General features: G+C 39.0%; 1 protein-coding gene across 4 annotated transcripts; it reads left to right on the top strand.

Annotated features, from left to right (window-relative positions):
• Positions 1–227: 227 nt before the first annotated feature.
• On the top strand, positions 228–24,745 carry LOC133575882 (centrosomal protein of 78 kDa). 4 transcript variants are annotated; one of them, XM_061928779.1, is made up of 17 exons: positions 228–802; positions 4,976–5,239; positions 5,326–5,501; positions 5,593–5,665; positions 5,748–5,851; positions 7,648–7,822; positions 7,919–8,032; positions 8,324–8,388; positions 8,463–8,553; positions 9,418–9,538; positions 9,605–9,659; positions 9,748–9,906; positions 13,152–13,229; positions 13,579–13,745; positions 21,500–21,635; positions 24,129–24,236; positions 24,320–24,470. In XM_061928779.1, exons 2-17 carry the CDS (start codon positions 4,978–4,980, stop codon positions 24,326–24,328), a joined length of 1,893 nt encoding a protein of 630 aa, XP_061784763.1. In that variant the 5' UTR covers positions 228–802; positions 4,976–4,977; the 3' UTR covers positions 24,329–24,470. The 4 variants fall into 4 exon arrangements, with proteins under 4 accessions (XP_061784763.1, XP_061784761.1, XP_061784762.1 ...); XM_061928777.1 differs by having other exon boundaries at positions 9,421–9,538; positions 24,129–24,745; XM_061928778.1 differs by lacking the exon at positions 21,500–21,635 and having other exon boundaries at positions 24,320–24,745.
• The last annotated feature ends 1,938 nt before the right edge of the window (positions 24,746–26,683 follow it).

The raw sequence follows: 26,683 nt of genomic DNA, 5'->3' as shown, positions 1-26,683 counted from the left end.
AAAAGCAGATAGGCTGGCAAAAACAGCAACCAAGAAAGATCAATCAATCAATCAATGTTTATTTATATAGCCCTAAATCACAAGTGTCTCAAAGGGCTGCACAAGCCACAACGACATCCTCGGTACAGAGCCCACATAAGGGCAAGGAAAAACTCACCCCAGTGGGACGTCGATGTGAATGACTATGAGAAACCTTGGAGAGGACCGCATATGTGGGTAACCCCCCCACCCCCCTCAAGATGAGATTGATGTCAACATTAAATTATATAAGAGGAAAGATAAACATATAATTTGACAGAGGGCTAGTCTGCAGTGGCAAATAATTTTGGAAAATGATGAAGAAGGAAGGCAGTTATTTTCTGTTCAGGACCAGGTCCGGGTTCCAAGATGGAGAGGGACTGAAGGAAACACCAAGTAATAATGAGCAGGACTAGGATTGGGCATAGCTATTTTAATTGATTTTTTTTTTAAATTGGGGAACACCCTACATGAATGTGTGAACAATGTAGAGTATTAGAAACAGCATAACATGTTTTTATGTAATAATACTGGACTCAATGAGAAACTGTAATGTCATTATAAAATGAAACTGAAGATGGCAGTAATGCAACACATATGGATCCCAGCTGCCATAGTACTGTAAAGAAGAAGAAAAACCTTGGCGCATGCGTGGACCGATCGTGTCTATCTTGTTGCTACATGCATCACTCTTTTAAGTGTACAAAAACAAACCCATTTGAAACTGATTTACGAATACCCACAACGCTTTTCCACGGCGATTGAATCTCCACAGTAGGGTCGGGTATGTCTAAAAAGATTTTAGTCTTTTCAAATATCACATCATCAATTGTGTTGCATCTAACGGTTTCAGACATTCGTTGTTAGCAACACGTTGCTAACGAGTTTGTGCTTTTATAAAGACGATTGCTCGCACTCGGCTAACATGCCAGGCTGAAATGACACTTTTACATTATTTTTTGCTTATATGCCTAGTAGTTTAGCATTGGTAAGTCTTAAACCCTTTTTACGAAAATATACACACAATAGCAATGGAAGCCTATCTCTCACCGTCATAAATGAACACATTCGTCCGTAGAGACCACAGTGACAGGTGTCAGCTTCCAAATATTATTATTATTATCATTATTATCATCATTAGGTCATGAAATGGGTTGATGGCAGCGCAATTGCATTGTTTACAGTGTCAGATTTAAATGTTTTAATTATTGAACTGTACATGTATCAAACTATCCTATCTTATTCAGTGTTGGCGCTAGGAATCTTCAAAATGGGGCCTCAGGAACCCCATCAAGTCATAAAAATGGGGTCCCACAGTACATTTTTGGGGTCCCACTTTTTTGTAAGCGTTTGGAAAACAAATGATACATGTATGCACGGTCCTGTCAAATCTCACAGTCTATATTGTGTTTTGGAAAAAGGTTGTCATAAACGTGAATAATGTAAACTCACTACACCGGTATGTTTTAGCGCTCTCATGGCGAGTTTATTGACAGATATAAGTAATAACTTGACACTACTTTATATTAGAAATGGCACTACAATATTTACTACTAAAACATTTTGATATATTTTTGAGCGCCTTAATGTTCTATATTTTCAATGGGACATTTAAAATGTTGGTGTTGTTTACTTGAAATTTGTCTCTTATGTTTGACTACCATCTACTGGTCACACTTATAATTACACCCTGTACCAAATAAAATAGTGTAGCGTCCCAGAAGAGTTGGTACTGCAGGGAATTCTGGGTATTTGTTCTGTTGTGTTTATGTTGTGTTGCGGTGCAAATATTCTCCCGAAATGTGTTTGTTATTGTTTAGTATGGTTTCACAATATGGCACAGGTTTATGACAGTGTTGGCGTTGTTTATACGGCCACGCTCAGTGTGACATGTATGGCTGTTGACTAAGAATGCCCTTTATTAATTTGTACATGGGATATCCTAAATCAAAATGTAAAAAAAAATTGGATATGAACATACAAAATGACAACATTTCCTGTCATCTTCAATTTAAGGCCATTTTCACCCCTATCCATACTTGCCAACCTTGAGACCTCCAATTTCGGGGGGGGGGGTATATTTACAGCTAGAATTCACCAAGTCAAGTATTTCATATATATAAGAAATACTTGACTTTCAGTGAATTCTAGCTATATATATATATATATATATATATATATATATATATATATATATATATATGTATATGTATATATATTTATTTTAATATATATATATATATATATATATATATATATATATATATATATATATATATATATATATATATATATATATATATAATAAAATATATATACATATATATATATATATATATATATATATACAGTGGGGCAAAAAAGTATTTAGTCAGCCACCGATTGTGCAAGTTCTCCCACTTAAAATGATGACAGAGGTCTGTAATTTTCATCATAGGTACACTTCAACTGTGAGAGACAGAATGTGGAAAAAAATAAAAAATCCAGGAATTCACATTGTAGGAATTTTAAAGAATTTATTTGTAAATTATGGTGAAAAATAAGTATTTGGTCACTTCAAACAAGGAAGATCTCTGGCTCTCACAGACCTGTAACTTCTTCTTTAAGAAGCTCTTCTGTCCTCCACTCGTTACCTGTATTAATGGCACCTGTTTGAACTCATTATCTGTATAAAAGACACCTGTCCACAGCCTCAAACAGTCAGACTCCAAACTCCACTATGGCCAAGACCAAAGAGCTGTTGAAGGACACCAGGAAAACAATTGTAGACCTGCACCAGCCTGTGAAGAGTGAATCTACAATAGGCAAGCAGCTTGGTGTGAAAAAATCAACTGTGGGAGCAATTATCAGAAAATGGAAGACATACAAGACCACTGATAATCTCCCTCGATCTGGGGCTCCACGCAAGATCTCATCCCGTGGGGTCAAAATGATCATGAGAATGGTGAGTAAAAATCCCAGAACCACACGGGGGGACCTGGTGAATGACCTGCAGAGAGCTGGGACCAAAGTAACAAAGGTTACCATCAGTAACACACTACACCGACAGGGAATCAAATCCTGCAGTGCCAGACGTGTCCCCCTGCTTAAGCCAGTGCATGTCCAGGCCCCTCTGAAGTTTGCCAGAGAGCACATGGATGATACAGCAGAGGATTGGGAGAATGTCATGTGGTCAGATGAAACCAAAATAGAACTTTTTGGTATAAACTCAACTCATCGTGTTTGGAGGAAGAAAAATACTGAGTTGCATCCCAAGAACACCTTACCTACTGTGAAGCATGGGGGTGGAAACATCATGCTTTGGGGCTGTTTTTCTGCTAAGGGGACAGGCCGACTGATCCGTGTTAAGGAAAGAATGAATGGAGCCATGTATCGTGAGATTTTGAGCAAAAACCTCCTTCCATCAGTGAGAGCTTTGAAGATGAAACATGGCTGGGTCTTCCAGCATGACAATGATCCCAAACACACCGCCCGGGCAACGAAGGAGTGGCTCCGTAAGAAGCATTTGAAAGTCCTGGAGTGGCCTAGCCAGTCTCCAGACCTCAACCCCATAGAAAATCTGTGGAGGGAGTTGAAAGTCCGTGTTGCTCGGCGACAGCCCCAAAACATCACTGCTCTCGAGAAGATCTGCATGGAGGAATGGGCCAAAATACCAGCTACTGTGTGTGCAAACCTGGTAAAGACCTATAGTAATCGTTTGACCTCTGTTATTGCCAACAAAGGTTATATTACAAAGTATTGAGTTGAATTTTTGTTATTGACCAAATACTTATTTTCCACCATAATTTACAAATAAATTCTTTAAAAATCCTACAATGTGAGTTCCTGTATTTTTTTTCACATTCTGTCTCTCACAGTTGAAGTGTACCTATGATGAAAATTACAGACCTCTGTCATCATTTTAAGTGGGAGAACTTGCACAATTGGTGGCTGACTAAATACTTTTTTGCCCCACTGTATATATATATATATATATATATATATATATAGATAAGAGAAATACTTGAATTTCAGTGTTCATTTATTTACACATATACACACACATAACACTCATCTACTCATTGTTGAGTTAAGGGTTGAATTGTCCATCCTTGTTCTATTCTGTCACTATTTTTCTAACCATGCTGAACACCCTCTCTGATGATGCATTCTGCTTCGTCTCCTTGTGTGCGCAGTTGTGCACTGCACTCTCTAAAAGCCCTAGATGTTATTGTCACATATGCATGCACAGTAGATGGCAGTATTGTCCTGTTTAAGAGTGTCACAACATTGCTGTTTACGGCAGACGAACTGCTTTACGGTAGACGAAAACGTGACTGCTGTTGTTGTGTGTTGTTGCCGCGCTGGGAGGACGTTAATGAAACTGCCTAACAATAAACCCACATAAGAAACCCAGAACTCGCCCTCGATCATTCTACAGTTATAACGTGATTGGGCAGGCATGCTGTTTATATTGTGGGAAAGCGGACGTGAAAACAGGCTGTCGACACGTCACTCAGGTCCGCCTGAATTTCGGAAGATTTTCGGGAGAAAATTTGTCCCGGGAGGTTTTCGGGAGGGGCGCTGAATTTCGGGAGTCTCCCGGAAAATCCGGGAGGATTGGCAAGTATGCCCCTATCGATACTTCAAAAGCATTGAGGTGGGTAAGCTCAACTTAATAGTCCGGAAAACAAGGTTAAACAAAACGTCGACGGAAAGCGATGATCGGTAAAAATTAATAGATAAAAAAACGTGCGTCCTGGAGACATGTGGATTTCTGGGATTTTGCGTCCTTTCTGATTTCAATGCGTAAGAAGACACAAAAAGTTTGTTAACGCCAACGCTGTTATTTACACTGCGGAATGCCATTTCTGTTCCTATATTTAAAACAATTGACGAAGCTACATGTGCCTGTGTTTGTATAATGCTTGTCAAATGTTTTTACATTCAAACAACTGTTTTGTTGTGCTTCATTTAGCAATGGTCCAAGAGAGTGTCCAGATCAGGAGGCAGGGTGCCTATGACTTCAAGGAATACTACACTTTTGCCTGCACCCAACAGAAATCTGTCCCCCTCACTGCAGTCAAAATGCATTTGGATAAAGGCATACTGGACTTTAACGGAGACAGGGTTAAACTAGTTGATTGGCCGCCCATTCTTGAATCAATCTCCATCAATAAGCACCTTTGCCACATTGCAATAAGTAGCACGTACCAGACAAGTTATGGTTGTGGTGATGCAGGTAAGGTTAAATGAAGCAATCAGTGACTTACTGTATCTCCTTGGCGTAGCTTTGCATCTAAACATCAGTGATATCATGTCCCACAGACAGAAGGTACTACAAGCCGGTGTTCAGAAAGAAGATCCCATCTGTTCGCTCGAGGGACATGACTTTCAGGTTGTGTAAGGCTTTGAAGGAGTGTCTGTCTGTCTCTCCCTGCTTGAAGACTTTAAAACTTAATGGACTTCCACTGAGGGAAAGAGACCTTGTAAACTTAACAAAGGTAAGTCAATGCAGCTTGAATTATTTTCTGTTTATTGTGATCTACATTTATTCAAGGTTAGTTTTACACAAAGTGTGATGTTCTACTTCAGGGTTTGGCAAAAAGTTCTTCCTTAGAAGCCATTTCTCTCGCAAACTGTCCAATCGCTGATGGGGGCTTGGAAGGCAAGTTATCTCTAATGTACTGTACTGTAAGTTATATCATATGTTTTGATAGTAAGATTCAATATTTATTTATGTCTTTCAGTAATTTGCCAAAGTGTGAAATACTCTAAACACATCAAAGATATTGACTTTACTGCATGCAATATCACATGGAGAGGAGCTGAGCATTTGGCCAACATCATTCAGGTGACATTTCACAATCCCTTTTTCAAGAGTAAAACTTTGTTTCCATCTATTGGCTTACACACGCACACGCACACGCACACACACACACACACACACACACACACACACACACACACACACACACACACACACACACACACACACACACACACACACACACACACACACACAAACACTCACTAGCCACTTCATTGGGTACACCAAACTCTCTAAATAAATTGAATAGCTACATTTGGACATTTACTTCAGATTTCTATGAAGAAAGTTACACTAACTTGCAAGTACAATTATATATATTACAACTCAATGTGTTCTCTCATGCTATGAGAGTGCGTGCGTGTGTGCGTGTGTGCGTATGCTGATATCTTACACAGCAGTTGATTGTTCCGGTCACTAACACGGGATCACAATGATTTAAGTTTGCATATTGATCTAATACCAAATTGATGAGGGAAGTTTGCCAAACATGATAAACATGTAAAAATATGGTAGAACCTGCGATACAGCCTGTTTTTGTGGATAAATAACCAATGAAGACACACACACGTACTGTACACACACACACCTTTGATCATACCATAACGTTGATAAAGTGTGAGTTAGTTAGTTTCAGTTTATTTCGGACATGCATACAATACATTTACAATGTAATGCATCACATATTTCTAGTTGTTTCATTACAGAAGCAGAGCTTATTTAATCCTACCCCTTTTCATATCATAGCAGTTTTATCCCATTTATTTGTTCTCGGTTTGTAAGAGAAGAGTGAATAAATGAGTAATAAGTTAATATACAATAAGTAAGTAAACAAATATTAAAGACATAAATCAATATTAGACATATAAAAATGTACACAATAATTAAAGTTCATATAAATAGTTAAGTAATTTATGGCTCACCGAGATTAATTAGATTATCTATTTTCTTTTTAAAAAGGTTAAACATGTTTATCATAATTCCTCTTCTTTGTACTTCTTGAACACTTGTAGTATGAAGTTTCTTAAATTGAATCCTTAGTGCTTTTTTGTAGGTGAAAGTGCATAATTTCTCGTGGGGGCCCGGTTGCGGGGAGTCTCTGGGTCCCGCAAAATTGTGTCAAAAATCTAATTCCGACCGTATTCTAGTTGTATTTTTTGGGGACCAATATTGTTGTGCCTTTATTCCTGTAAACTAATAAAATATTTTCCTCATAAAATTGCTAATTTATTCTGGTAATTTTTTTCACTTGTAATACCTTTTTTGAAACCATTTTACACCTTTTGATCTTGTAAAATCAAGATTCATAATTCTATTCTATACATTCTAAATCACACCTTTTGTAGCAGTATAATGACTTCATTATACTGCTATTTTCTCCATCCTAAAATTTTATTATTGTAATATATAGACTTTTCTTGTATGTTTAGTTTTGCTTTCCTTTTTTAAGGCTACATACTACTGAGATCCAAGAAATTCATGAAAATGAATTGTCCGTTTGCAAAAAAACAATAATACTCAAGTTATAATTAATATAATAATTTAACGATATGTTTATTATTGTGGATATAATTTTAAGTTGTGTAGAATTGATTGCGACATGCTGAGGTTGGTAATAGTAAAAAATTAAGTTTTTATAGCTAAATAAGTTCACCAATGTATGAAAACACAAAAATAAACATGTTGTTGAACCCATATCCCTGGTGAGCATACTACATAATATGATATGGTTTATTTTCTTCAGACATGCTTGGCAACATGTGGTTACATTTGCACAACATGACCACCGTAACAAAACCAGTTTTATTTCCTGTGTCCAGCATCAAGGAATACAGAGACATGGCTCAGCTTGGGAACAGTCCTTAAGGTATCAGCAGCCAAAGTTTGAGGGGATGGGAGGTCTCCGTCGCCTCACCTTGAACTGTAACACATTGATTGGGGACCAAGGTGCTGTTCAGCTGGCACGTGAACTGGCTGAAGACCTCTGGCTCAGAGGTTAGCAAGTTGGAAGTATAATAATGGCAATCCAAATATGAATTTGTGTGTTTTACTTAAGGTCTTTTTTTCTTTTTTGGGGTGTGTGCCCAACAGCTGTGGACATGCAGAAATGCGGCCTCTCCAATCGAGGAGCCAGCCATCTGCTAGAAGCCTTGAAGACAAATGCTGCTCTTTGTGTACTGGACATCCGTAACAACCCTTTAGTTGGTAGGAAGCATGCACACTATTCCCTCATTTGTACTGTCTACTAGCATACATCACGCCATTTACACATATTGGAACTTCTACAAGACTCAAAGCCACTAAAACACGCTAGTTGTGTCCTTCATCCCCTTTTGTAAGGGAATTCTTGTGGAAAAATATGAAAACGTCTGGTGTTATACATTTTGGTGCCCTACAATTGGATTTTTCTAGTTATTTAGCGTAGCACTACACTACGGAGTCCACATAAGTGATCCAAGCATGTTAACTTCCAATATTTTTGTCTCACCTTTTCAGACAACACACTAATCAAAACTATAATAGAGAAAGTGCTACTGAGAGCTGACACACAGTCACGAGAGGTGAGTGGCTGTGGCTTGTTAAATACAAATAAAATACCATATACAAGTATTCAAGGTCATGTGTGTGTGTGCAGTACGGTTGGATCACACCTGCCACTAAAGAGCCACTGAAAGCTTCTGCTTCCAAGAGACGAGTGCTTTCCCAAGCGGCTGCAGAGCGTACAGGTGCAGTCAGTCAACATGTTAAACTTGCCAATTTCCTCATGCATGTGAAGCGCTCAAACACAGAATGACAGAAGTATCATTTTAAATTGATTTGATCCTCTAATTAATCCTATTTCTTAGATGCCGAACAGTTGTTTGATATTTCTGCTTCATTGATGACTTATCTTAAAATTAGCGGACATAACACCTCCTCTGTTTGTCAACTTCTTTGGTCGTGTGGCGCTACCTGTTAGTTTTTCTTGTTTTAATCTCTACAGCCTGAATATAGTACCAGGAGTGTCAAAGTCCTTTACATTGTGAGCCACATTGCACTCTCAGAGGGCCACTTAAAACAGTGAATATATATGAATATTAATGTATAATCGCTTCATGGTGGTATTACAAATATGCCTATGCATTTGATTTTACATATTGTTTGCGTACAAAATAGTTGGAATGGATAACTTGCTTTGAAATAATAAAACAGGGTGACAAGCAGACATTCAAGTATTTTTTTTTTGTACCAAAAAAAGCTTTGGAATACAGTATGTGTTTGTTGCATGATCAGATAATATTAAAGTTGAAAGACAAGCAATTGCACGCAGTACATGCATTTTCCTACCACAATTGAAAGATCAAGTGCTTTATTGAGGCACATTATTTTCAGGCTTTCGCAAGCCACATAAAACAATCTGGGCCCCAGGACTTGAATTTGACACTTGTAGTACTCATATTCATAGTTTTCACCAGGAAAATATTGTTATGGTTTCATATTTAGGGTCAACGCAGTACATTTGTCTACATTTTGTGTAGTTGTTTACCAGTAACAATGCACCATTGCTCCTTAAGAATGACCTTTAAAAGTATCTGCTGCGTTTTGTGCAGCAGCTCCCGAGAAAATGGCCTCTCTTGGGGACAAGGGCTCAATTGCTGCACAATATGAAATGTCCACCTCAAGCAGCAGAAATGTACCTCGTCATTCTGCAGCACGTGCTGGGCGCCAGAGGTGAGGAATGTGGAACGCTTTACTTAATCCACCAAAGCTCACAAGTTATTTTTTTTAATGTTGCAGAGGTTTTCCTCCTGTAGTTCCTGTCACCGAGAGTGAGCAACATCATCAAGGCCAAGTAAGGAGTTAATTGTATATTTTTATGAATTTATTTTGTCAGTAATAGTAAAAGCCTGCAACCTCTGTATTTCTTTGGCTCCCATAAGGCCGGGTCCAATGTGAAAGTTACTTTTGAGTCTGATTCAGAAGAAGAGGAGGATGATGGCAACGAAGAAGAGGGTGAAGCATTTGTGCATGGGGACCAGAGGCCATCTCATCATAACCTCCAGGACAGCATCCTTGCACGGCGGATGGAGCGAATGCAGGTGAGCCCTAACTTTCCTTTTCAAAGTGCAAGGCGTAAAGGGGAACTGCACTTTTTTTTTTTTTTTTTTTTTTTGCCTAACGTTCACAATCCTTATAAGAGACAAGAAGACAGTTTTTTTTTTTTTTTCCACTTTCTAACATATCAAAGTTGACTCATTGTTGGTGGCTAGCAGTGCAGCTAATGGGAGCAATCAATTCTGCCACTAAGGCATTTTAAAAATGCATTCAAAAACCGTCAATAGTCCGTTGTTTACCTTCCGTAACCTGTATAAAAACTAAACTGTAGCGACATTGTTATTGTAAGAGCGAACACTGAGGAACTCTTCTTCTAGTGTAGTGTAGTAACACATCGGCGTGCTACGGTATTATCCGTAGAAGCTACGGAAAGAGATAAGATAGCTTTTACGTCAGGACGAAGCGCATTCAAGTTTGTAATTCATAACACAATGCGATAAGACACCAATCTGTACTGATTGAACAACATGAATAATCATATTACAGTATCTGTAAAGTATTAGCCCACATTTCATGTTTTGTTTGTACACAGAAAGCCAGACAGCATATGCTGTCTGGCTCGCTGTGTACTCACTCGCTGTCATGATACACCCATGACGTACTGCATGTATCATGATAAATATAAAGTGTGACTGACTCGATGGACAGTTGTCTCTTTGGTCCAGCTGGCCAGGGACGTTTTTTCCTGGTTAATTATGGGTAAGCACTCCATTTATGTCGAAATAGCTTGGCTTCAAGTTCCACATTTTGCAGCTTGAAGTCACTTTCACCTAGGGCTGGGCGATATATCGAATATACTCGATATATCGCGGGTTTGTGTCTGTGCGATATAGAAAATTACTATATCGTGATATTCGAGTATACGTCCTCACAAAGTTGCTTTTAGCTGCGGGCATTACACTTCAGGCTTTTCTCACTCTTTCTTGTATCTGCTTCTCACAGAGACATAAAACAAGCGCACCTTCTTACATACGTCACATACTGTCGCAATATCATACGCCCTCGCGGAGCAGAGAGGTAGCGACATGGTAAAGTTAGCTGTGATGCTAGTGGTGTGGTAACAAATGAAGGAACAATTAATTCCCTAGAAAAACAGCAGGAAGTCCATCGTCTGGCAGTGATTTGGCTTCAAGCGGGAAGATGTTGAACAATTATGCGGCAAAAGCATTGCTACAAAAAGTAGCAGCACTGCTAATGTGTAGCACCATTTGAAAAGTCACCCGCTAGAGAATGAAGTGTGCTTGAAACTCCGCATGTCAACATCTCGGTCGGTGCCACACCCACAAAATGCCAAAGCAACCACTTCCACATCAACACCATATGAAAAAAAAGTCAACAACAGAAGGAGATAACGTCCGCAGGAACCTACCACATAGCGAAGGACATACACTATTGGATTTCATTTTATGCAGCTCGTTTTAATATGACAGTTATTGAAATATCTTGTATGACATCATGCACAAAAGTCCACTTTATATGTTTTAAACTATTGTAGTTGAGTTCTGTACAAAAAGTGCACTTTAACTTAATGTTGTTTTGATGTGTCATCTTAGTGACATCATGCACAAAAGTGCACTAATAGCTTGTTTCAAAATGTCTCTGACAATCTTGCACTTTCTGTTTTGGAAATGACATGACTGTTTGTGCCACTGCTTAATAACTGTTTAATAAATACAGTTTTGGTAAATTTACTTAGTTGTGATTTCCCTCTCTGCATTAATGTTTAAAATGAGCATATATTAATGCAGTATGAACAAGAATGTTTTAATGTAGACACATAGAATCGTCATACTGCTGTGATTATATGCATCAAGTGTTCATTCAATATTTGAGATATATATCGTGTATCGTGACATAGCCTAAAAATAGCGAGATATTAATAAAAGGCCATATCGCCCAGCCCTACTTTCACCTCATTCTCTCGTCTTCCGTCTGTTCTAACGTTTCACTCTTCCTTCTTACTGGCTTCCAGAAGCAGTAGTTCATCCTCCATAAATTCAGATTCAAAAAGTTTGTTACCAAATCTGCCATGATTAGAACACACTCGCGTGTTTGTATCCGGAAAGTGTTGTGGCCAGAAGTCTGACGTGCGCTGCTATGGAAATGGAAATAAATGCACCAAAGTATTTGTTCCGGCAATGATTAAAATGACCAAAATACCGTAAATATTGTACATATCACATATTGTTATTAACGTGTCTGTTACTACATTATATATAGACTTACAGTGTGTATATAAAACGTTTATGAAGGGTTTTAAAGTTCGTGTAGAGGGCTTTGAAGGCTACAACAATGAATCCCATTAGGCGTATCTTCCAAGTGTCTTTTATCACCTTTAAAACCCCCCCCCAAAAAAAGTGTGTTTTTGTCCCATAATGATTGTGAACATCCATCCTTCCATCCATCCATCTTCTTCCGCTTATCCGAGGTCGGGTCGCGAGGGCAGCAGCCTAAGCAGGGAAGCCCAGACTTTCCTCTCTCCAGCCACTTTGTCCAGCTCTTCCCGGGGGATCCCGAGGCGTTCCCAGGCCAGCCGGGAGACATAGTCTACCCAACGTGACCTGGGTCTTCCCCGTGGCCTCCTACCGGTCGGACTTGCCCTAAACACCTCCCAAGGGAGGCGTTCGTGTGGCATCCTGACCAGATGCCCGAACCACCTCATCTGGCTCCTCTCGATGTGGAGGAGCAACGGCTTTACTTTGAGCTCCCCCCGGATGACAGAGCTTCTCACCCTATCTCTAAGGGAGAGCCCCGCCACCCGGCGGAGGAAACTAATTTCGGCCGCTTGTACCCGTGATCTTGTCCTTTCGGTCATAACCCAAAGCTCATGACCATAGGTGAGGATGGGAATGTAGATCGACCGGTAAATTGAGAGTTTTGCCTTTCGTCTCAGCTCTTTCTTCACCACAACGGATCGATACATTACTGAAGACGCTGCACCGATCCGCCTGTCGATTGTGAACGATAGGCAAAATAAAATAAATTGCAGTTCCCCTTTAAGCGGCAGACATGTAGATTGAGGAAAATAAAGATAACAACTCTGCTCAGCTAACTTAAATAATGTTTAAGGGCAAAATGTTTTGCTTTTTAGTCCCTACGGTGAAAGTAAATAGAGTTTGGGGCGAGCATAAAAAGGCTATAAAATATGCTACAGAAAATGATTTTTCAGGTGTATAATGTATGCCCCATCTGTATTATTAAAGTGTGTTTTCTTATGCTTGTCCTGCAGATGGCACTACAGGAATGTCGTTTGAGGTTGGGAGAGGAGCGCAGGTCTAGACTCAAAGCCGAATCAGGTCTCAGGGAGGTAATGATAATATTGCTCTTTGTTAATCCTTGACTTTAGATTAAATAGAGAACATTTAAATTTACAATATAAATGTTTTTTTTAATTAATTTTATTTTCCTTTGATTTTACATATTTTTTTAAAGCAATCAAAAATCCTATTTAAAAAAATGACATGCCGTTTCTGTGTATTTTTGCTATATAGTGGTACATTGATTCAACATACTTATTTACTAATTATTTGAAGCAGTTTCATTGTCTCATGTCATCAATATAGCATTTTTACCATTCAATATGCCATTTAATGTTCACATAAGTTATCTTGTAGGTGTACAAAAAGGCACTAATAGTATGACTTACTTTCATTCAGTTTGAGCTGGAGAACGCTCGTCTTCGCGACAACAATCGTACCCTGTCCGAGGCGCTCTCCGCCACGGGTTCAGAGCACAGCACGCTTGAAAATGAGGACGTTCTTGAGAGCATTGAGCGCTCATTCAGCAAGTTCCACGCTTTCCTGGATCTCGTCAAGGACGCTGGGTGGGTAATTAAAAAAAGCTGTCATTTCCTTACCCTCAGTTCTCGTTGGGCTCTTGCCCGCCGCTACTTTTGAAACTGTTTGAACAATCCAAAAGTACTTCAGGGATGTCCATAGTATGCAGCAATGTAAAACCAACTTACAAATAGTGGGATTGGTCAGAGTCTGATGTAGTTTTTGATTACCTTATTAAGCGTCACGAGTGTCTTATGATTAGAAACAGCTCTCAGTATAGCGCAATGCAGTTGTGTAGTGTTTAATACAACCACAACAGTTAACATTTATCATATTTTCTCTCATAATTAAGCATTGATATTTTTGCAAATAGAGATTTTTTGACACAGCTTTTATAATATTCTGACTGTTTAATCAACTTACTGGCTGGGAAGAATTTGCATTACCTCGTACTGGACAAAATAGACAATACTGAGTTTTGTTTAACCCTTGTTCTTACTTACCATGCTCTGCATTCTTTTGGTCATTTTGGTTTTTCCCACAGGCCGATGATGTTGGTCAGTGGGTGATTGTGTCTCATCATGTCTGATGTCACATGTTTACATATGCGGTTGGTGTGGATTGATGAATCCATATTGTGTGAGGGAGTAGAGGCATTTGAGGCGTTTTTCTAAAAGTTTCAAATTCAATTCAAGACAACAGTTATAAACGCAAAGACCAGTGGCAAATTCTAGCGCATTTTAATTGTACACTGGCCACGTGTTTAAAATAACTGCACTTCATTCCTGTGCTGTGCTTAAAATGGAATCTGTGCCAGAAAGTCTGGGTGGGGTGAAACATTCATTCAATTCCCGTCTTATTTGTTGATATTATCAGGGCACCACATAATGAAAGTGGAAGTAGGGGTTTGAGGTTTCACATTCATTCTGATGCTGAACCTCTTGAAAGGAGTGTTTATCTGAACTTGAATCAAATCTAAATTTAACACACTTCCTTGTGGTCTAGATAAGGGTTTTTTCCACTACAGGGGCCCCCTGGGCCCACTCAAATATTAACACTTGATTAGTAATCTGACTTTTGATTTGAATCAAATTCAATAATTATATCTAACCAACTTAAAGTTTAACAGGATAAACCTCCTCAATTAATATGAAAGCATGCGTTAATCACAAAGGTTATTGTTTATTTAGCACATAAACCTTGATCTTAGGTCAGGCTGGTTAGAAACAATAAGTACTAACCAAATGTACTGTATTAGTATAAATAACTGACTGAAAATACATTTACATACAATTTTGTTGTTTTAGAATAAATAAAGTACAAATGAAAATACAGCTTCACCACTTCAGTCATATTTTTTGCGCTTAAGAAATATCACTATTACTTCAGCTCCAGACTTCTTCTGTTTGATATAGTCATTACTGTCACAAGTGGGTTGATATAGTCATTACTGTCACAAGTGGTGGAAAAGTGTATTACAACTGAGTACAGGTGCGGCTTACACAGACCACAGCTGAGAAACAGATATATTTTTTGGCGGCTCGACAAACCAGAAACACTGGTCTTGTGTGTATTGGATATGCCTTGGTGTACACTTTGCGTAAATCTTTCTCACCAGTCTTATCTATAGTCAAATTTATAACATGGCGGCAAAGCAGCGTTCAGAGGCCTTCAAAACAAGCAAGCAAGCTCACACCTAAACGTATCAACCTTTGTAACAACACTTACAAGTCAGACAGGAAGAAAACCATCATAGGTCTTCTTTAAGATGCTCACATTTTGTTTTGACACTGATTAAAAACAATTTACAGTACAATTTTTCTCCTGCAAAAAATCCTGGTAAACTAATGATCACTTACTCCTGAATTAAGCATATAGATTAGATGCTCTGTTATGCTTTGCATTTGCTTCCTGACCTGGGCATCCTGTAAAATGTTTAAGTTTCATTTTGACTATCTTTTTTTTTTTTTTTACTGTGACCACATTAGGAATTATTTATAGTTTTTATCTTCGTAAATGTTTATTTTGGTTGTTTTATTTACGATTTAAAATACCAGAGTTCATACTTAAGCACCATTGACTTACTGGTAAAGCAAGGCATCACTCTTTAGTGGGGTTTTTATTTTGCCAATTTTTATTTTGTATTTTTAAATGATTTGCACAGTTTAAAGGGGAACTGCACTTTTGCCTATCATTCACAATCCCTATGTAAGACAACAACATATGTTTTTCTTATTTTATGCAGTCTCATTCGTAAAATACGGCAAGTACAAGGTGGCTAAACATGCAGCATCTATTATTGGCATTAAGCCCTCTAAAAAAACATCGAATAACTGCCAACAATACTAAATTTTCATCTCTAGACCTAAATATTAACCAGATAGTAGCGATATTGTTATTGCAAGTGCTAAAGACAAACTACTTTTAGCCGTGCCGTAATCACGGAGCTAACTAGCTTATACAGCTGCTGTATTGACCTACTGAGCTACTGCTGCTGCATTGCCTCTGAGTTGGTGAAAGTTATTTCTAGATTTTAAATCATGCCTCTCACTCGTATAGTAGGTTGTTGTCATAAACCGAGAAGTTTGTCAACTTTGACATTCAACTTAGACACGGAGATGGCGATAGAGACACGAAAAAACACTCGTTTGTGGTCACTTTTTTTTTTTTTTTAACTGTGGGAAGATCTAAATGGGACAATATGATCATCCCATCAGTCTGCATCCCAGTGAGAGCAGACATTGTTTTATTATGTCCGTAGTTTATTTCTTGTTTAGCATTTAGCAATACTGCTACATAATGTTTATATATGTTTCACTAAAGCTGAATCTGTTTAGCACATTGTTTCAAATATGTGTAGGTCATCCTATGTATATTTAGGCTTAGAAAACTAGAGTTCTGGATTATAAATTCAGTTTCTTAAAAAGGTAGAAAAGCGCTCTATAGTAAAGTATAACCCATAACAAGTATAACCCATAACCATCAATTGTCCTGAAGTAATTGTTGTTGGCTCTCACAAAGTCTGCCATGAGTAGTAGTGTTGTTGTTGAAGGGAAAAATTGATCGCTGGGATGCGTCTTTGAAAATGAAATGCCTCAAAATGGAAAAATATGACATATTATTAGGACTGTGCATGTTACTACATTACATCTATACGCCCAGTGTGTAAATAAATAAATGATAAATGGGTTGTACTTGTATAGCGCTTTTCTACCTTCAAGGTACTCAAAGCGCTTTGACACTACTTCCACATTTACCCATTCACACACACATTCACACACTGATGGAGGGAGCTGCCATGCAAGGCGCTAACCAGCACCCATCAGGAGCAAGGGTGAAGTGTCTTGCTCAGGACACAACGGACATGACGAGGTTGGTACTAGGTGGGGATTGAATCAGGGCCCCTTGGGTCGCGCACGGCCACTCTTCCACTGCGCCACGCCGTCCCTGTACATAAAATGTTGATGGAGGTTTTTGTATTTTTTTCATAGTGCTTTATTGATGGGTTGCATATGATGCCACGTCTGTTTGTTTGTACGTTTGTTTGCGGCTTAATACACACGATGGTCATCCAGCTAGAGCATAGCATTAAAACAAGTGAGAGTGAGTGTAGAGTTTTAGCAGAAAATGCCGTATTGCTGTTCTGTTCTTGGGTGTTCCAGTTGTTCAAATTGAGAGTTAGGAGGAGCTTTTATAGAGTCCCGAAATAAGTCGTTCATAAGGATAACAAAGTCAGGAATAAAATGAAAGTGCGTCGAAGGAAATGACTTGTAAAAGTATCACTTTCATCATCTTGTGGAATACAATGGGACCATGCCCGTTTCTGCAGCGATCACGCTGTAAAATGTTTTTATGAACATTTCATTTGTTTGAGAAGCTTTCTGTAATGCAATCGAGTTTATTCTTTTTTATAGTACCTACTCAGTGGCCTAGTGGATAGAGTGTCCGCCCTGAGATCGGTAGGTTGTGGGTTCAAACCCCGGCCGAGTCATACCAAAGACTATAAAAATGGGACCCTTTACTTCCCTGCTTGGCACTCAGCATCAAGGGTTGGAATTGGGGGTTAAATCACCAAAAATGATGCCCGGGCGCGGCACCGCTGCTGCCCACTGCTCCCCTCACCTCCCAGAGGGTGAACAAGGGGATGGGTCAAATGCAGAGGACAAATTTCACCACACCTAGTGTATGTGTGACAATCATTGGTACTTTAACTTTAGTAGGTTTTGAGAGCAGAACTAAACGTAAAGAAAGGACAAAGGGCATTAGTTTGTGTTCTTTTGTGGTTGCTATGCCTAAATATAACTATGAAGACCTCGTTGTGCAAATAAACTAATGTCATATTAAGTCCTAGTAATGAATATTGTGATTGTTGGTCCAATCCACTGTCTTTTCATTGTCGATTTTCCTAACAGAAACTAAAAGTTTAGTAATTGTTGTGCAGGAAAGCCTTAAGTGCTTTATTCGACATGGATGACCACACTATATAGCATCTTTGGTGCTATTTGTTAGCATCAAGAAAATATCCTTCATAGTATTGATGAACTAGATTAATAAATCTCTTGTAGGCTCAACAGCATATACAGTACTGAATCTTGATATCGCAAGCAAACATTGCTGAACAACAGGAACATCTGTTAAAAATATGAACTTCACACCATAAAAACAACACATGAATTGTAAATGAGACTACTATTTGTAGCAGGAAATCAACTGCAAACAAACTTATCCCTTTTCTCATTACCGTCACAATTATAGCAGCACGGCACTTATGTCAATCAAATAAGTTGTTGATACACATATAAATCCAACATTGTCTTTCACGGATTAATGCTTTATTTGTGGACCTCTCCAGATGTAGAAGCACGATGTGCCTCCTCTCTTTTCTTATCTAAATCCTTGTTAGTGCCAAAGGATGTGAGGTCGTAGCGAGCAGTAATATCTTAGTGATGATGAATAGTTTAAATCTTAAAAAAAATATGTTTCCTAAGAGTTTATAAATCCACTTCATCCCATTTTAAATATGTTTTCATGATCGCTTATTTATTTCCCTCTAAACCTTTCAAAATACACCCAAATCTGCAGCGATGCAGGTAAATAAACAGTAGCCTAATGGGACTCTAAACTATTGCCTACAACCCGGAAATCACTCTAGGTCACGTAAATGCAACCTAGCAATAGCTGGACTAGATCAACACCCTTTGGCTCCATTGTTAGCTGACTTTTGCTCGCGTTTATTTACGAGTAAGAATGCATTAAAAATAAGAAAAAATGGGTGTGCTTGTCTCACATAAGGATTGTGAATGATAGGCAACACCCCCCAAGAAAGTGCAGTTCCACTTTAAACCTGTTTCAGTCTAACAAAATACCAATCAAACCTATCTTGTACTTTTAACACTCTTAACACTTAGCCATTGAAAATGAGCGAAACTTTGAACTAGAAAACATACACTCTCACACACATCCTTTTGCTTTTGATTTTTGGAATTCTGAAACATTGCATCAACTGTATTATTTAATTGATTAGGAATCATAATGGCCAATTTTGTTTCTGTGTTACCTTTTTTAATTTTTTATTTATAGGGCTGGGTATTGGCAAGGACTTCACAATATGATACATTGTGTGATATGGCGATGTATTGTGATATTCTCCTTAGTTCACTGATACATTTAGAATGCAGCTTATAATACAATTTTATGCATGTACCCTAACAGTAAAAATTATTTGGACAAACTAAGTAAAATAACAAAAACAAAACAGTTATTCAAATGATCTATTTCCATTTATTGCAAATGTACAGAAAGTGAATCAAATGTAATGTCCACAAATTAAATCTTTATGCTTCTTTTTGACTTCCTGTACTGCTTTGCTCACCACTAACCCCGTACAGCGAGACAACATTTTGCGTTATGAAGGTGCAGATGTCATCTTTTCAGTTACAAACTATTCCTTAAAAAATATAAGAATGCATTAATTTTGTATTCTTTTTTTAAATCGATACATCGTTACAAAAAAGTATCATGATATATTGTCATATTGATGACATTTTCCCACCGCTAATTGACATAGAAAATAACAATGTTGCCCTTCGCTCAGCTTCCCATAGGTGAATCACACACAGTATACTGATATTGACAGTAAACTAAATTTTGACACCAAGTATACTTCCTCAAAAATATTAAGCTTTTTAGTCCCAATACCATCTTTTTTTATGTCCCCTTCTGCTTGCAATGACTGTGTAGATCGAATATGTGGCTTAGACAAGCAGACAAACACACACAATGGCACATGTGCCAACTTAATGATAGTAACCGGATCGAAAAAAAGAAGTAGCTATTGGTGCCTCATTTTGTTGCCAAACAAATGAAGACTCGGCAATCCACAGCAAGTAATTAATAACTAATTAAATAATAATAATAATATATCTGTTTGTTAAACTTCAAATAAAATTGAAGTGCAAATGAAAATACAGTTTCACCACTTTTAAGTCATACTTTTTGCGCTTAATACACTTCTCTATGACTTTATTTTGTTCGAGATTGTCATTTTTGTGGTAGAAAGGTATATAACAACTGAATACAAGTTACGGACCACAGCTGAGAAACAGATCTTTTTGGCGGCCCAACAATGGGCCCTATCATTAAGAAACACTGCAGTAGTGCATTCGTGTCATTCTGAATACATTATCTTTATGCTCTTTCCTTGTACCTTTAGTTAATAGTAGAGATGTCCGATAATGGCTTTTTTGCCGATATCCGATAATCCGATATGGTCCAATTCTTAATTACCGATTCCGATATCAACCGATACCGATATATACAGTCGTGGAATTAACACATTGTTATGCCTAATTTTGTTGTGATGCCCCGCTGGATGCATTAAACAATGTAACAAGGTTTTCCAAAATAAATCAACTCGAGTTATGGAAAAAAAATGCCAACATGGCACTGCCATATTTATTATTGAAGTGACAAAGTGCATTATTTTTTTTAACATGCCTCAAAACAGCAGCTTGGAATTTGGGACATGCTCTCCCTGAGAGAGCATGAGGAGGTTGGGGGGGCGGGGTTTAGGGGATAGCGGGGGGTGTATATTGTTGCGTCCCGGAAGAGTTAGTGCTGCAAGGGGTTCTGGGTATTTGTTCTGTTGTGTTTATGTTGTGTTACGGTGCGGATGTTTTCCCGAAATGTGTTTGTCATTCTTGTTTGGTGTGGTTTCACAGTGTGGCGCATATTTGTAACAGTGTTAAAGTTGTTTATACGGCCACCCTCAGTGTGACCTGTATGGCTATTGACCAAGTATGATTGCATTCACTTGTGTGTGTGAAAAGCCGTAGATATTATGTGATTGGGCCGGCACGCAAAGGCAGTGCCTTAAAGGCACGCCCCCAATATTGTTGTCTGGGTGGAAATCGGGAGAAATTCGGTAGAATGGTTGCCCCGGGAGATTATCGGGAGGGGCACTAAAATTCGGGAGTCTCCCGGAAAAATCGGGAGGATTGGCAAGTATGACTGGGAGACGCAACTGCTCTGTACTTCTCCCTACGTCCGTGTACCACTCCGTACAGCGGCGTTTTAAAAAGTCATAAATTTTAGTTTTTGAAACCGATACCGATCATTTCCGATATTACATTTTAAAGCATTTATCGGCCGATAATATCGGCAGTCCGATATTATCGGACTTCTCTAGTTAATATTACAGGTGTACTGTATGCAAGTCATTTTATCCTATTGGGTGATTCACTGCAGGAGCTGTTTAAAAAAGTTTACATAAGATATCCCCACCTTGTATTTTTTCTCTTAGCCTCGGTCAGCTTGCATCAATGGCTGACATCGACACGTCAGATTTCCCGATGTTGGGGAGACCGCAGCTCTCTTCCCCGCTTGGACACATGACCCACCTAGATAGAGCAGCATCCAGTGGACATCGTTCTATTTTGGTAAGCATTTCATTGTTTTGCATTGTTTTATTCAAACATAGCTTTAGTCTAGTTTAGTCTAGGACATGGGTGTCAAACTCTTGCCCGTGGGCCAAATTTGGCCCGCCGTGTAATTTCACTTGGCCCTTGAGGCGTTATCAAATTAACACTAGAGCTGGCCCGCCGATTATATACAGCGGCATAATATCTACGGTTTTTCACACACACACACACAAGTGAATGCAAGGCATACTTGGTCAACAGCCATACAGGTCACACTGAGGGTGGCCGTATAAACAACTTTAACACTGTTACAAATATGTGCCACACTGTGAACCCATTTCGGGAGAACATCCGCACCGTAACACAACATAAACACAACAGCACCAATACCCAGAACCCTTTGCAGCACTAACTCTTCCGGTACGCTACAAGGTGTGTGTGTGTGTGGGGGGGGTTTGGTGGTAGCTGGGGGTGTATATTGTAGCGTTGTATTTGTATTTTATTGTTCTGTTGTGTTGCGGTGCGGATGTTCTCCCGAAATGTGTTTGTCATTCTTGCTTGGTGTGGATTCACAGTGTGGCGTACATTTCTAACTGTATTAAAGTTGTTAATATCACCACCCTCAATGTAACCTGTATCGCTTTTGATGAAGTATGCGCTGCATTCACGGGTGCGCGTACAGAAGCCGCACATATCTTGCGGCTGGGCCGGCACGTTGTTAGAATGGATGAAAAGCGGACGTGCCGATAGCTCGTAGAGGACCTTAAAGGCAGTGCTTTAAAGGCAGTGCCTTTAAGGCACGCCCCCAAGACTGTGGTCCGGGGGCACTACGAGATATGATGACTGATGAACACCTTCATTCGATAATGAAGGTTGCCTCAGCTCAAAGCCTGAGCCCCGACATTAATGAACTAGCATCCAAGAACAGATGCCAGGTATCTGGCTTGGGCACATCAGATTAGATCAGTGTGTTGCAAACTGAGCAGTTTAAAGTCCTGAATGGTTGGTTTATTCATTTTTATTTTATTTTATAATTTATTGGCGTGTGGAAAAAGTTAATGTTGATATTTACCTCAGAAGGCTGCAAATAGAAAAGAGGCATTACATTTTTATTTAAATTGTATTTGATATGCCATTGATATTTTTTAATTATTATTATTAATATTTGAAACTCGATTTTGCATGTCACTATAAAGTTATATAAGCCTTGCTTGTTCAATATTCAATGCAAAACTTGTTTGAGTCTCTATTAAAAGGTTAATTTGTTCAACCTTGGCCCGTGGCTTTGTTCAGTTTTAAATTTTGGCCCACTCTGTATTTGAGTTTGACACCCCTGGTCTAGGATATACATGAATATATATATATAGTAATATATACTGTATCTTGTCAGACCAGTCCTTGATAATCAGTCAAAATAGAATATACAGTGGTTCTAAAGCAGGTCTATTCAATTGGCGGACCGGAGTGCCAAATCCGGCACCATATCGGCTCGCATGTTCTGTTCAAAACTTGTAAGAGAAACATTTTTGCAACAAATTCCTAAAAACATTAGAGTGCTCCTGTTGTTCCAGAGGAAACACATTGGCAGCATTGACATTTCAACCTTGCTAAAAAACACTGGGCTCCAAACCTGCGATTTACATAACTGAGGCATTCCTCAGGGCACCCCTTTAAGTCCTCCTTATTGGCAGTTAAGTTTTTTTTCGTTTTTTTTTTCATGAATTTATGTAACTAAGGTGTTGCTGTACTTAATTACTTCAAATGCAGTCAGTAGTCATTTGTTCAACTTCTTTAGTTATACTCGTAGTCTTCCACAATATTCTATTTTAGGTCCTCTCTTGTTCATCATTTTAGCTGTTAAACTGGTGGCCTGCAAGGGATTAAAATAAAAAACCTGTGAGAGACTCACATTTTGCCAGCAGATTCTTAAAAACATTAGTTGTCATAGAAATGAACTTTGACTAGTTTTTTTTGCATAAGGTCCCTGAAAACAGCAAAGCGCTCCTGTTACTGACAAAATAAAAAGACCAAAATCAAATGTCTACTATCGAGGATGCTGGTTCTCCGGAATATACAAAATACGGTAGGAATAATAGTTAAGGGAGAAGTCCGGTCCCCCCGGTCCCCCAGCTTTCTGGAGTTGTGGCTCCGAATTCAATTTAATTGAATAGCTTTGTTCTAAAGGTTCTAGAATGTCTTTCAATGTGATTTAGAGCCATTGCTTATAAGAATAATTTACCACTCGATTTTCATCTAATAAAAATTAAATCAGCCTTTAGAAAAATAGTGCAAAGGTGTTTACTGGGATTGAAATTACCAGAGTTGAACATTAAACTAAATTAATTTGTGTTATTTCATGTGCCATTTTGTACCTGTGTTAATTTTCATATTGATTGACACAATTGAATCCTTTTTAACATATTTTCACTCGGTTAAGCCCTATCAACTTTTCTTGTTAGTGATTGACTGTAGATCATAGTTTGTCTAAATACATTTCCCTCCACTGTTTAGACCCTGGGCGCTGACATCACCACGCCTAAATCTCCATCCTCAGTCAGAGGGTCCGTGCATCGAGATGGCCCTCTCGACAGGACTTTCCAACTACCTGTTGGAGCACAGGTGCAGTTTATTGCCATGGGAGAACGGGACACAGCTCGGTTTTCTGAACCCGAAACCAAGTACGACTCTGTTTCGGAATGCAGCTTCGCTAGCCAGAAACCCCTCCATGAAACTCCAAGGAGTCGCCCGAACAGCAGCCATAGCGGTTCCCATCAAAGTAACGTGTCCCATGGCAGCGCATCCCTTGACCGATGGGGTGCAGGCGACCTCCTGAGAGACATTGTAAGTGACAAGCCGTCCTTGGCGGGCTCGCGGAGGTTGGTGGTCATACCGCGGTCAGGGTCAGAGGGGAAGGCCAGTGCTGGGAGGGACATTCTGAAGGAGATCAGGTCTCTGCAAGGGCGCTCGGATGGTGAATATTTATAACACAAAATAGGTTTTGGTAGCACTTCTTCATTTTAATCATTTGAGAATTTTGATTGGACAATCTTGAAGAGTAATCGTATGAGAATGTCCATGCTAAATGTTTTCATCTCCAATTTGACCAAATAAAATATTTTTGGAACGTTTACTTTTAGCTGCACAGTCAGGAGATGGGGGGGTTCATATCTCCGTTTGGACAGCTCTTTCTAGAGTTTGCATGTTCTTGTTCATGTGTTAATTGAATACTCTAAATCAGAGGTTTTCAACACATGGTCTGCAACCCCCACAGGGTATGCAAATATACTGCCAGTAGGTAGTACAATTTTTGGTTGATAACATTTTTTACATGTTTTTTATATCCCTTTGCAATTTTTCTACAGATTTAAAGCGGACCTATGAAGATTTTAATCTAAATTTAAAGCGTATGAATGTGTTCTGGATAATGTGTTGGATATGCTTTGGTCTAAATTTTTCTTATGGGATCCCATTTATGCGTATGTAGTCTGCAAGTTGTCCATTGTGGTGGCATTCCCGGATTGCTCCACCCTCTCCAAAAGTTTGTTAATGTATCTTATGAAAATGTACACCGTTAAAACTATATCTTGAAGACGAACATTCTTGCTATATTTTTTCTTGAAATTGCTGAAAATAAACTTCATAAAAATATATAGATTCACCCGGTCACAGCAATAAGTACATCTGCACACTCTGTTCAATACAAGAGCTGCATTAAAAAAGCTGCTTTTAGGAGCATTTATGTTACTGTATGTCACACGTTAGTGTTATTATGCACGTGCTACAATTAGATGAAAATATTACTTCATCTTACCCTAATTATGGTCCATCAAATCAAGTAAAAATGTCACTGTCTTTTGGTGTCGGAGTTTAGCAGCTCATCCAATTTAGTACTGGTCAATGTTGACAAAGCAGTCCCTTTGGCTTTAAATAATGTCAACCTTTTTTGTGATGTCATAACGTAGCCAATCATAAAAACGCAAAAACTGCAAAACAAAGCATGCAGAGGCATCCAAAACTACTTACAAGCTCATGCCCACATGTATGAACCTTATGATTTGAAACTGTGTGATTGTAATACGAGTATCCAACAGTATAACAACATTTACAAGTCAGAAAAGACGAAAATCATCATAGGTAAACTTTAAATTGTCTTTAAATACATATTGTAATATTAACATTGATCCAAGACACTGTAGTGTAGTTTGAAATAGGTTTTAAAATAAAAACATGAATAATTTAACTTTTATATCCATTTATATTCATTCGATAGTGAACTGTTAACATGCTGCCAGCTAGCGATTTGCACGCAAGTTGCCAGTTAGCTATTAGCAGCATTATTGTTATGACTGTCACGGTCTAGGATGTAGTGGCAAGGTGGGGTGGACTAAAATGCAGGTAGACAAGGTGTAAGGAACACTGCATTGCTGTCAAAAGGTTTAATCCAAATTATCCAACAATGGGCATATGACGATCGGACAAAGAGACAGCAAACAGAACTCAAAACACCTGGACTAGACACAAGAGGAAGGAGTAAGCGAATTGGAGGAAACCAGAGCTAGGGCAAGACACAGGTGCAACGACACAAACAAGCACATCGGGAACAAAATGAAGGGCAACAGGAAACGCATCATGACAGTACCCTCCCCCAAAGGACGGATTCCAGAAGTGCTAGAGTTCAAACACAAGAAAAAGGTCAAAAATTTCAAGACATTGTGAACATAAAGTTACTTGGCCTCCCACAAACGGGAGGGAATCTTCTGAAGAAGTCAGGGGTCCAGCAAGGTCAGTGGAGATGACAGAAGCCCTGCGGGGCCAGCCGAGACGGCAGGGCCAGCGGTGTAGGAACTGCCAAGGGTATTCGATAAAGGAAAGACTGGAGAAGGGCAGCTGCAGCTGATGCTAGCCACGTGCATAGCTGGAAAAGGAACTGGTGGAATCGACGTCGACAAGGCTTCGGGCTGCCTCACAGCCGGAACAGGAACTGGAGGAGGCGTTGACGAAGTTTTGGCCTGGCTCGCAGCCGGAACAGGAACAGGAGGTGTTCTGCCTTTAGAATGTTGCGGAGC

Source organism: Nerophis lumbriciformis, linkage group LG33, assembly GCF_033978685.3.
Source record: "Nerophis lumbriciformis linkage group LG33, RoL_Nlum_v2.1, whole genome shotgun sequence".
Classification (NCBI taxonomy): Eukaryota; Metazoa; Chordata; class Actinopteri; order Syngnathiformes; family Syngnathidae; genus Nerophis; species Nerophis lumbriciformis.
This window is presented reverse-complemented; position numbering and strand designations above follow the sequence as displayed.

Coding starts and splice junctions, on each gene's coding strand:
- LOC133575882 (XM_061928776.1), top strand. CDS start 4,978: ATGGTCCAAGAGAGTGTCCAGATCAGGAGGCAGGGTGCCTATGACTTC. Junction 5,666..5,747: donor CGCTGATGGGGGCTTGGAAG/GCAAGTTATCTC, acceptor TATGTCTTTCAG/TAATTTGCCAAAGTGTGAAA. Junction 8,389..8,462: donor CTGACACACAGTCACGAGAG/GTGAGTGGCTGT, acceptor GTGTGTGTGCAG/TACGGTTGGATCACACCTGC.